The 12485-nt window shown below is 50.1% G+C and overlaps 1 protein-coding gene across 1 annotated transcript in view; it reads right to left on the minus strand.

Annotated features, from left to right (window-relative positions):
• Positions 1 to 722: 722 nt before the first annotated feature.
• The window catches only part of Slc29a3 (solute carrier family 29 member 3), a 41738-nt gene continuing 29975 nt past the window's right edge, over positions 723 to 12485 (minus strand). Inside the window, exons 5-6 of the mRNA XM_021174316.3 lie at positions 10036 to 10198; positions 723 to 4972 (exon numbers count right to left, since the gene is read on the minus strand). Of these exons, the coding sequence (XP_021029975.1) occupies positions 4318 to 4972; positions 10036 to 10198 (818 nt within the window). The 3' untranslated portion in view covers positions 723 to 4317. The remainder of the gene's footprint in view (positions 4973 to 10035; positions 10199 to 12485) is intronic.

The raw sequence follows: 12485 nt of genomic DNA on the forward strand, positions 1-12485 counted from the left end.
ACTGGGCAACACCTTGGGCAGGAGGACGTCTTCCTGCCCACCCTCAGCTCATCTGTTTCCTCCCTCCCTGGCAGCTGTATAATTCTCAGTGACATATGTTGGACAGGAGGGTGGAGAAGGAAGTCTCTGTCTCTCTCCTGAGATCACAGCTGTCTGGACCTGTCCCTGCTTGCCCCAAGCAAGGTCCCGTGTGTGTGTGTGTGTGTGTGTGTGTGTGTGTGTGTGTGTGTGTGTGTGTGTTGTCTAGAAGAGCTTGCTGCTGTCCCTCTTCCGGCTAAGCCTAGGAGGGACACTTTTGCTGGTTCTTGAACGGTAAGATGGCGAATCTCCATTGTCTCTGAGACTGGCTTGAGGATCACCCTGGAAACACACTTGTCTTCAGGGATGTTTCCAGACAGGTGTAACTGAGGAAGACCTGTCCTGCATGTAGGCAGTGCAGCACCGTCGGTGGACTGAGGTCCTAGATGTGCACACAGAATGATCAGCCACTTCCACATCCACTGCTGTACCTTTCCACCTTGACGACAGAGGACTGTGTCCCCTCTAAAACTGTGAGCCAGGAGAAACCTTTCCTTTCTTAAGCTGCTTTATCGGGCATTTTGTTACAGCAATGGGGAAAGGTAACAGGTCCCAAAGCCTTCCCTGCATCCCTCCAAATCACCCAACCTTAGCACAATGCTTCCTGCCAAGGCCACAATTGATGGAGACACCAACCAAGCTCATATTAAGAATCCCAGGATTTATTTATTATGCCCTCGAACCAAGGACCCCAACAACCTGTAAACATGATTGTTAAAAAGATTTCCCCATGCCCTAAATAGGCTGTAGGTGTCCTGGGTTATTCTCGTCCCGCAGGAATGCACACAGGACACAAGTCAAGACCACTGGACCATACAGTCCTCATCTGGAGACCAGGGCTACCAGGCTCAGTCCCTGACAAAGGGAGCCTTCAGGAGCCCAGGCCTTAGAGAGCAAGGCTTAGGAGGCCTATGTTGTGCGGGCTTTCTTTCCAGCTGGTTAGCCTGCCCTCAGGCAAAGAGCCCAGGAACCAGCATGTGCTGGGGCCCTGCGGGAAGCAGGTGTGGCCGCAGGCCCCATGAAACCCACTTGTTTACTGCCTTGCCCGAGCATGTGCAGTGAGGCTGCATGTGTGGGCTGCCTGCCAGGCTGGACAGTTCCTTGTGATCCAGACCTGTCAGCCTATCTGTGAACGACCTAAGCTCATGCTTAGACTCATCGTGTCGGCCAGCAAAGTTAAGTAAAAAATTTTTGGTAAACAGCGATAAAAAATTTTTTAGCAAACAGTGGGAAAAAATTTTGGTAAGCAGAGGTAAGGAAACCTTAGTAAACAGTGGTAGGAAATTTTAGTAAATAGCGGTAAGGAAATTTTGGTAAGCAACCGTATTTAAAGAAAGCACAGGCCTGTGAGGTTCCCAGGAAAAAAGGGACGAAGCATTAAGGTTCTCAGGAATAGAGATGAAGCATTAAGGTTCTCAGGTATAGAGACGAAGCATTAAGGTTCTCAGGAATAGAGACGAAGCATTAAGGTTCTCAGGTATAGAGATGACGGTAAGGTTCCCGGGGGAAAAAAGGGACAAAGCATTAAGGATCTCAGAAATAGAGACGAAAGGAATTTCAGCAAGCATAGGCCTGATAGGTTCCCCAGAAAAAAGGGGACGGAGCACTAAGGTTCTCAGGAATAGAGACGAAGGGAATTTAAACGATATGGGTTCAACTGCGACTAAAATGGCAGTAAAAATGTTAACCATCTGGATCTTGGTCAGGGCATGCTTGAGGGACGCCAGCAGAAAGAACAATGCTGAGACTGCTTCTCAGGCTAGCCGCCGAAAACCTAAACAGCTTAGACAACAAACCAAAGATAAGAAAGAGAAGAAGGAATCTAGCTCTGAAGGGTCTACTAGTGACAGCGACGGGACTGATAGCGACAGTGACATCTGTAGTTGGATGTTCCACTGGAGGTTGAGGCGGTAGGCCGCCTGAACTGTCAGCCCCTTCGTTGCCATCTCCTCCCCCCTTTAAAGATGAGGGAGACAAAAAGGGAAAGCATAGTATGGATGATATTTTGATTTGTGGATCCTTTAATGTGGACATGGAAGAAGTATTTGGGACCCTAACAAAACAGTTGGAGAAGTGGAATTTGGTGATAGCCCCAGAAAAGGTTCAAAAGACCGAAGTAAAACACTATTTAGGTACTAAATTGAGAGATGGGAAAAAATGCATACCTTGAATGATTTTCAGAAATTGTTAGGAGATATCAATTGGATTCGGCCCTATTGTAATCTTCCCAATGCAGAGTTATGCCCATTATTCGATATTTTAAAAGGAGATTCTGATTTACAATCTCCTCACCAATTAACACCCTTAGCCAGAGCTTGACTCATATGTCAGGAATGTGTGTAACCTCTGTTCAGTATCAGAATTTTTCCAGAGCTGCAAATCTGGCTCGTGCAATTGGTGCGATGCTGCTAGAAAATTGGAGTCATTATCTCGACAGAAAGATGAAAGAATTATGGGCATCGATTGTTGCCGTGAACAACACCCATGTGGAGATTGCAACTGCAAAGCAATGGATGGAGATCATCCAGGAAACTGTGGAACTCTTAAAAAAATTGGGGAGGGATGGCCTTTTGAGCGCTCCTGCTGACTGTTATGTGTAGAGGAATGCTTTGGTGGATGGCACATATGCGAAGGCAGCACAGGGCTGATAAACAAGCCTTAGTGCAGGCTATGGCAGCCTTGGAAACAGGAACATCCCCCTAATATTGGCTCAACATGCTGGATCAGTAATCAATGACGGGTAAGACCCTCACGTGCGCATACCAACCTAAGACAGGATGGTGAAAGTGAGTTGTCACTCCCATGACGGGTAAGGATGTGGCACGGATGGGGGAAACCTAAGACAGATGCTGATCCCAGAGCTACTAATAAAACAAAAAGGGGGAGATGCGGGAAGCAGGTGTGGCTGCAGGCCCCATGAAACTCACTTGTTTACTGCCTTGCCTGAGCATGTGCAGTGAGGCTGCATGCTTGGGCTGCCTGCCAGGCTAGACAGTTCCTTGTGATCCAGACCTGTCAGCCTATCTGTGAACGACCTAAGCTCGTGCCTGGAGTGTGTGTGAATTCTGATTGGATGAGGTGGGGTGGAGCTAGAAGGAAGTGAGTATGTGCGAGTAGAGAGAAGAGTTTAGCCCTTGCTGCGAGAAGGATGGAGTAGTAGAAGCTGCTGTTGTAAGTGGTAGAAGCTAGCTGTTGTAAAAGAAGCCAGCAGTAGTGAAGAGAGTGTGTTTAGCCCTTGCCCTAGGTAGAAGCCAGAAGTAGAATAAGAGTAGTTTAGCCCTTGCCCTAAGAAGAAGCTGCTGGGGAAGAGAGCTGTAAAAGAAAAAGCCTGAAGTAAAGTTGCTGTGTGAACCCGACTTGGTGTCTGTGTCATTCCTGTTGCCGGCCAGAGTAGGACAATGACAGGGCCCTAGGTCTGAGTACTGGCCATCACAGAGGGGATCTCAAATCCAGGAGCCTCTCTCAGAACACGGAGCCCTGAAGGTTCTCTCCCACCTCAATGTCAGCTGGAAGGAGTGAGGCTGGCTTCTGGCCTTGTGACAATACAAATTAGACATGGGCTACTTAGGAGCTATGACTGTAACATACCCCACTCTTTACAATTGTGTCTTTTTTTTTTTTTTTTTTTTTTGAGACAGTGTCTCCTGTAGCCCAGGTTAGCCTCAAACTCCCTAAGTAGCTGAGGATGACCTTGAACTTCTGACCCCGCTGCTTCTACCTTTCAAGAGCTAGGATTACAGGCTTTCACTAACATGCCCAGCTTATGTGGGGCTGGGGATAGGAGCTGGGGCTCTATGGAGGCTAAACAAGCATCCTACCAACTGGGCTAGATCCTGGCTACAACCTCGCCCTGCCCTTCAGTCGGCTCTGAAGTGTTCTCTGGAAGTGTTTGGAATGTCTCAGGGTTTTTGTTTTTAGCTTATTTTTTGAGAAAGGGTTTCACTATGTAACCAGGCTGGCCTTGAACTCACAGTGTGCCTCCAGCTCCATTCTCTTGAATGCTGAGATTACAGGTATGAGCCAGGCTGGGCTGTGTCTGGAATGTCTCCTTGCCCAAGATGTGCAAGGATGTGGCTCACAAGCAGTCTGAGAGAAAGGCAGTCCGAGTGGGCTCTGCTCTGCATCAAACAAAACGTCAACCCCTTGCTTAACACCTCGAGACCTCGGCTCACCCTGTCCATCTCCTAAGGACCCAAGCCTCACACACTCACACAGTACCCACATCCTTGCCGCCCCCTCCTAGATAAAGTGTTCAAGCAGAGCCGCACAGGCTGAGCCCAGCATCAAGCCCACAGACATATAGAACAACATCACAACACTGGTGGCCTCAGCCAGCTCCCGGGGCACAATCTTGGGTCCGTAGATGAGCACCAGCGTGCTGAGGTAGCCGTTGCTGAGCCCCAGGAGGCAGGTGAAGAGCACTGGGTAGATGTCCGACTGGAAAAGCACCTTGGTCAAGTGTGAGCGCGGCTGGTAGTTACAGAGCAAGAAGAGAGGCACAAGGCAGAACCGAGAGAGCACCAGTCCCGGGAGCAGCTTGCTCCTAGGACCTGGCACCTGGATCCAGGCTGTGACCTGTCGGCCGCAGAGGTCAGCAAAGTTGAAGAGGAGGAAGACGGTGAGGGGCACGAAGAACTTGGAGGTCCATGGAGAGCCGGTGCCTTTCTGCATGGACTGGATATTGGTGGAGATGGCGGGGATGATGAAGGCCGTGACAAAGTAGAGGGAAACTGTGCAGAACCCGAGGCTAGCCGTCTTCTTCAGAATGGGTCCAAGGGGCGGTGTGTGCATCACTCTGGATGCAGGGGCCACAGAGGAGGTGCTGGGAGCATCCTGGGATGGGTTGTCTTCACCAGAAAACACTCGAACTGGGGCAACTGGCCTCATGTAGTACCTGCAGGGACAGGGACATGGTCAGTGGGTCCCTGTGGACCTGAACTCCAGGGCCACAGAAGGAAGACGGCAGAATCTGCATAACCACTGTGCCTTCAGAGACCCAACAGGCAAAGTCCAAGCCCCGGAACCTCTGAGCCCAGAATCCCACAGCATGACATAGGAGGGGTGAGTTGTTAAACATGGCCTGTGTTTATCCCTGTACAGTCTGCCAGGTTGGACTTGAGTGCCTGAATCAAAGGTAGTGGCCACACCGTGAGCAGAGATAGGAAACCAGCCCTGATCACTGCATGGGAAATGGAGGCCCCCCTAGCCTGGTATTGGGGTGTTGGAAAGGGGGGGGGGGTTGGGGTAAAAACACCCAGGGATGTAAAATGTAAGCAGAGTGTGGTGTCTCAGGTCAGCAGGCCTGGCACTTGGGAGGCTGAGACAGAAGGATTGCAGTGAGTTTGGGATCACCTTAAGCTTCATAGTGAGACGCTGTCTCAAAACCAAACAGCTAAGATGGTGTGAGGGAAGGGGGATAACAGGGATGTACAGATGTGTCTCAGTTAGAAGGGAGCTGGCTTAGCATGCAGGAGGTCCCTCTGTTTGATCCCCAGTACCACATAAAACCACGTGGAAGCTCATCTGTAATCCTGGCCCTTAGGAGTCAGAAGTTCAAAGTCATCCTAAGCTACACAGTGAACTGAAGCCACCCTGAGCTACACAGTGCATTCCAGGGTAGCCTGGGCCACAGAGTGAGACCCTGTCTCAACATAATCAATGCTCCCCCCACAAAACCCTATGAAATTACACACACACACAAAGAGAGAGAGAGAGAGAGAGAGAGAGAGAGAGAGAGAGATTCTGAAACAAACATGGAACCCAGCTACACAGATCTTAAGCCCTCAGCCTTAATGCCTACATACATTTTATAAAGAACACACACAACAGCCTCGGTCACGCATCCCAGCATTCACAAACACATACCTATTGCAATCTGGACAAACTGACTTGTGGCCACCCTGTCACTCACATGGCTCTATGGCCCTCCATTCTGTCACTGTATCACAGCTGGAGCATTGCACCTTAACGGCTCCCCTAGAGGTGACATGCAGGTTGCCTGGCCCTTCCATACTGCCTGTCCCAGGGCAGTGTGTAATCTACATATATTCACGGGCACACCAGAAGAGATCCATGGATTCAAAGACTTGCACTTTTAAAATTCTGAGATGTCTCAACAGGTAAAGGTGCTCGATGCTATAGCTGACAACATGAGTTAGATACCTGGAAACTGTACTGTGCATGGAGAGAACCGACCTTTTCATGTTGTCTTCTGACTTCCATATGTACACCATAGTGTACACACACACACACACACACACACAGGGGGGCACATAGAAAGGGGACAGGCTGGAGAGATGGCTCAGCAGTGAAGAGCACTATTGCTCTTCCAAAGGACCAGAGTTCAAGTCCTGGCATCTACCCAGTGCGTCTATAGCTTCAGTACCAAGGGACCTGACATCCTCACATAGAAACACATGCAGGCAAAACATCAATGCATGTAAAAATTTTAAGGAGCTGGAGAGATGGCTCAGCAGTTAAGGGCACGGACTGCTCTTCCACTGACTAGGGTTCAAATCCCAGCACCGTCATGGCAACTCACAACTGTCTGTTTCTCCAAAATCTGATATTTTCACAAAGAAACACATGCAGGCAAAACACCAATGCACATAAAATAAAGGTAAATAATAACAAAAATATTTTTTAAAAGAGAGGGGATTTATTACAGTGGCTGTCTTAGCTGTTCTATTGCTATGAAGAGACACCATGACCACAGCAACTCTTAGAAAAGAAAGTATTTAATTGGGGGTGGCTTACAGTTTCAGAGGTTCAGCCCATTATCATCATGGTGGAAAACATGGCAAACGGCAGACAGACACGGTGCTGGGGAAGTATCTGGGAGTTCTATATCCTGATCCACAGGCAGCAGGAAGAGAAAGCCACTGGGCCTGAAGTAAGCTTTTGAAACCTCAAAGCCCACCACCCTCCCCACCCCACCCCACCCCACCCTACCACCTGCCCAGCGACATACTTCCTCCAACAAAGTCACACCTCCTCCAACAAGGCCACGCCCCCAACCCTTCTCAAGTAGTGCCGCTCCCCTGTTGACTAAGCATTCAATTATATGAGCTATGGGGACCATTCTTATTCAAACCACCACAATGGCTTACAGGCTGTGGTCCTGTTAGTCCAACAGTGGCTGTCTACCACCAGAAAGTCCAAAAACCCAGCAGTGTTAGTCCAGGAGGCTAAATGTCTCAGCTAGTCTTCAGTATATGCCAGAATCCTGTTAGTGAAGGGAGATGGAGAACAAGCAGGCAAAGAGAGAACGCTTCCTCCTTCCGTGTCCTTTACACGGTCTGCCACCAGAAGGTATGACCCAGATTAAAGGTGCCTGGACTAAAAGTGGGTCTTCCCACCTGAAATGATTTAAATAAGAACTCCCCGAGCCTCACCGCTGTATCCAGCAGCTTGGGTTTCAGTCAGTTCCAGATGCAGTCAAGTTGACAACCAGGAATAGCCATCACACACTGGCTTACCAAGCATCTCCTGCCACTGGAGGTAGCTTCCTGCAGTGTTGAGCGTGCTTGGTTGTCTCCATGGAAGCTCCTAGGAGGCCCTCAGACCAGAAGGATTAGCCGCCTCTGCAGGATCCCTGTCCTGCACACTCTCAACTTTCAATACCATCCATCTTTTTATGCCTTCCGTTTGGGGTACTTTGCCTTGCTGGGTGACCTTGCCTGATCCTCTCAAGCTCTCTGGGCCTCAGCTGTCTGAAAGGCAGGAGGCACAGGCAGACCGATTTCAGCGTGCCAGAAAACAAAAGGCTTGAGCTACATGGAGGCAGTTAGTTGCTGACACCTGGTCCTGGTTTCCACCGTGAGTCTGCCTTTCTTTTAGATTCCCAGTTAGACTTGCCCCTCATTGGGCCTCAGTTTCTTCTGTGTAAGATAGCAGTTTTATAGAGGCAGGAGGTGTCTTAGTTAGGGTTTCTATCGCTGTAATGAAACACCATGACCAAAAAGCAACTTGGGGAGGAAAGAGTTTATTCATCGTACACTTCCACATTGCTGTTCATCACTAAAGGAAGTTAGGACAGGAACTCAAATAGGGCAGGAACCTGGAGGCAAGAGCTGATGCAGAGGCCATGGAGGGGCGCTGCTTACTGAATTGCTCTCCCTGGCTTGCTCAACCTGCTTTCTTATAGAACCCAGGGCCACCAGCCCAGGGATGGTACCACCCACTGAAGGGCCCTAGGGACTTTCACCAGCCTTACACCCACCCACCTAGGGTCAAGGCTTGGCCAAGTTCCATTGTCCACCCACAGGATCATTCTAGAGTAAAAAGTTCTCAGAATGTACTGACTGATAGTTACCTGACCCTCTGGGAAGCCCCAGGTAGAGTTCAAATGCGTATGATGCTTGCTAGCCAATAGATTTAAAGGTCAATATGCTTAGCCAAGAAGTTTGAACTGTAACCTTGCTGATGTAACCTGTGCCCCTGTGACGTTAAAAACTGCTTGTAATAGCCATTCGGGGCCACCTTCTTAGTAACTCGTCTTGAGGGACCAATTGAAGGTCGACCTCCGCGAGCCAGGAAAACAAACCTCTTGCTTTCGAATTGATCTGCCTTGTCTTGGTGTCTCACTCAGGGGCATCTTGAAGGAAGTACCACTGACTGAGGATTGGGGTCTTACATCACAATGGGCTGGGCCCTCCCCCATCAATCACTAATTTAAAAAAATGCCTTGCCACTGGATCTAGTGGAGGCATTTTCTCAACTGAGGTTCCCTCCTTTCAGATAACTCTAGCTCATGTCAAGTTGACGTAAGTGTAGCCATCACAGAAGGTCCAGAAGCCCAGGCCAGTGTCCCCCAACTCTGAGCTCAGAGCAGTGGAGCAGGTGAAGGGAGTCATCCGTGTGACTCGGGGCTCTTGCACGGGGAGCCCCTTTGTAGTGGGATACAGTCAGTACAGACACCTGAAATGAGCCCTCCACCAGCCGCAGCCATTCATGAGTTTCTGCAAACAGGATTTCTCATCCAGGTTTAATCAGCAAAGGCATGGTTGCTTCATGGACAGCAGGGTCCCCAGAGGCCCATTTGGATAGACTTTGGCTTACCCAGGTGAACTGAGAAACATCCCAGTACCACCTTGGGGAGGCAGTGCTGGGGTGTGATAAAACGGGACCCTGTAGGGACTCTCCAGATGTCATTCCACTCAAGGACAAAGAAACAAAACACGAGAAGATCCTCGAGGCTACAATACCACTCTGGGAATAGCCCCAAGGTTAAACCTCACAAGGAGGGGTGCCTGATTCTCCATCCTTCACCTCCGAAGTGCTGGATACAAGTCTGTGCCACCATGCCTGGTGTGTGTGTATGGGATCGAACCCTGGGCTTCATACATTCAAGGCAAGCACTCTACCGACTTAGTTACAACTTCAGCCTCAGCTTCAGTTTTCAAAGAAGAGTAGAAGGCACAAAAGACATAGTGGAGCTTGAGAGAGACCAGGGGGTCCCACAGATAGTGAACTGAAAGTAGAGGTTCGGAGTCCTGTCCAACCTGGCCATCCTGACTCCTGGTTTCCTACCTTACACATAGAAATAATAGCTAGTTATCATGACCTTAAGAAAAACAGGAGTGGATATAAATGAGATAGACACACTCAGCTAGGCATCGCCTCCAGCCAGAGCCAGGGGTGGGGGGTGGGCAGGGCATGGGCGGGAGCAGGGGCGTATCCAGGGTTAGGAACTGTTTCCTTACTCAATCCCACTTCCACTGTGAGGCCTTTCCTGACCACAAGCTTTCAGGCAATACTGGTTTAGAGGTGTGGTCAGAGCCAGCTCCTCCCACCCAAGACCGATTTACAACACAACTGAGGGACCTGGGAACAAAACTCCTTCATGCTTCAGCCCTCTGAAAACTCACAGTCCTGGGGGACAGTCAACCGATAGAGACAGGGACCTGTGATCCAATCAGATGACCAGGTGTGGAGGGCAGGGCAGGGGAACCTCACCTGGCATACTCCAGTTGGGGCAGCAATAGATAGAGCCCCACACAGAGCCCAAGGAAGACTGCTGCCATGAGGAAGAAGGCTAGCGTGCTGTCCCGCACGTCACTGGATGCTGCCAGGTCCACCAGTGAGGCCACGGCGCTGACTGTCCCTCCCATGGCTCCTCCTATAGAGATCAAGAGGACACCGCGAAGATATCACAACGGGCTTAGGAGGGTACATGGTCTCATAATCCAACCCCCCTCACCACCACCCCTCCCCAATGACATTGAAAATGCCTTGGTGCTCACAGCATATGAAACTGGACAGGAGGTTGGGGATGAAGAGAGGTGGGTCCCTACAGTCTGAGGTTCAGAGCTTTGGACAGCGGGCAAGTGTTTCTGTCCACCTTACTGCCTCTCCCATACTTCGGGAACTGCCCTTGGTGCCGGTAAACAATTATTCCAACTTTCCCCAGATAGGTTCCTCAGCCCAGTGGGGCCGGAAGCCAGGACTTGAGGGCAGGCAAAACACAAACTAGCACAGTGATCCTGGGGACTCATGCTGTGTGATCCCTGACAAGCCTCTTGACCTCTCTGTGCCTCGGCTTGCTCCTGCTCCCGTGGAAGTGGGAGTGCCCACCCTTAGGACTGATATAGGGATTAAAAGGATTATTGCTTGTTAAACAGAGTCTGACGCAGACAGGAGCCGAACGCTGAGTAAATCTTCAGGTTCCCAATTAGCTACTTGGCTACTACCATCTTTCCCACATCAAAGCAGAAGCAATGGGGTAAACCCTTTGCCAGGGGGAGTGCCCACTTCTGAGAAGCCTTAATCCCCACCTGGGCGTTCTGGAAGAAGTGGGGTTAGCTCAGAGAGCCGGCTCGGTGGCCGCCAGAAGGAAGAGATCTTAACAGCCCTGCCGACTGATCCCCTCTCCCTTCCAACTTGAATCTACAATATTATCGGCAGCCACAAACCGGGCCTCCGGGAGCCCATCCTTCATGACTCTCTCTATCTCATCACTTATGGAAATATATGCAAATGAGGACTTTGGGAAAAAAAAAAAAAAAAACACCCACACGAAACAAATGAATTGTTCCTCAGATGCCAACATGCAGGGGATTCACAGATGGGCTGCTCTGGACCAAACAGCAAAGGGGGCTGGAAAACTGAGGCAGCTCGGTTGGCCCAGGGTGCTGGCCTGGTGCCGGGGAGGACTGTGCACTGCAGTGCTGACACGGAAGTCTTAGTTTCACCTGTTCTTCTTATTCTTTGAGGCAGAGTCTCACTTATGTGGCTCTGATACTCACATTCCTCCTGTCTCGGTCTGTGAAGTGCCGGGTTATAGGACTGTGCCATATAGCCCACACTTTTTAAAAACTAGACCTTCAAAAAAAAAAATAAATTCCCAGGAGACACTCTTCTCTAGAGATCTCCAGGTGGACTAGTGGGGCCACGTGCCCTTGTAGGGCTGAAGCCATACTGAAGAGCTCAATGGGATGGGGCAGGAATGAGAAGATGCGGGATAAGAGCCTCTTTCTGAGGCCAGTCAGCAGTGACAGAGGGATTAGCGTTTGACAGCCATTCCTCTGGGCCCGGCCCTGCTTTTCTAGAAGCCGTGCCAGGAGCGTGTTGACTGTATTCAGAAAACCCAGTGACAAGTTCATTTCTATTTTATTTTGGGCCCAAGGGTTTCCTGGGATAGAGGAGAAGCCTAATCCTATATCAAAAATGGCAAACAGACGGGTCTCATATCTAGCCTCTGATCCACAGAGAGTAATTGCCTCAAGTGCTGGCTTGAGAGGGAATTAGAGGCTCCAGAGGAAAGATAGGGATCTATTAGTGATGTCTGGCACTGGTATGGAGCGGGGAGGGGTGGACATGCACTTGTCAAGGCACTTGTCATCCCTGCCGCATCCCGCCCAGCATATTAACTAACAGGTGCAGTCCTGTGCACTGTGCCATTCTTCTCAGGTGGTTAAAAAAAAAGTACCAGGGACACATGGGGACACAGAGAAGAGCAGCCTCCAGGCTTGCTTTAGGGGACAGTGGTCTTCACATAAAACAGATGCTAACTGACCCAGTTCTGTTTACCTTGTGGGGCCATCTAGGTGAGAGGGAAAAAAAAAAAAAACCAGCCAAGGTCCCCCGGTAACCAGCATAGCATCCACTTCCAGATTTCAGCTAGAAAGATGCCCCATGTCAGGGTCCAAGCAAGCCATGGCACAGCACGGTCTGGGGGAGCCAGCAGCTCAGCCACTAGACTATCGGTTCTGATAGGATGTCCCTGGCACAGGGTAGAGGCTCTATAAAACTGGAAAGGAAAGAAAGACAGAAAAGAGGGAGGAAGGAAAAGGAGTCGGCAAAGGGAAAAAGAAGGAGAGGGGGCGAGGCGAGGTGGGAGGGAAGGAGAGGAGAGCAGAATGGTTTCAGAGATGATGCTTTGAAGGCATAGGGTGTTTGCATCATGG

This window comes from Mus caroli, unplaced genomic scaffold, assembly GCF_978045245.1.
Source record: "Mus caroli unplaced genomic scaffold, Mus_caroli_1 scaffold_9, whole genome shotgun sequence".
NCBI lineage: Eukaryota > Metazoa > Chordata > Mammalia > Rodentia > Muridae > Mus > Mus caroli.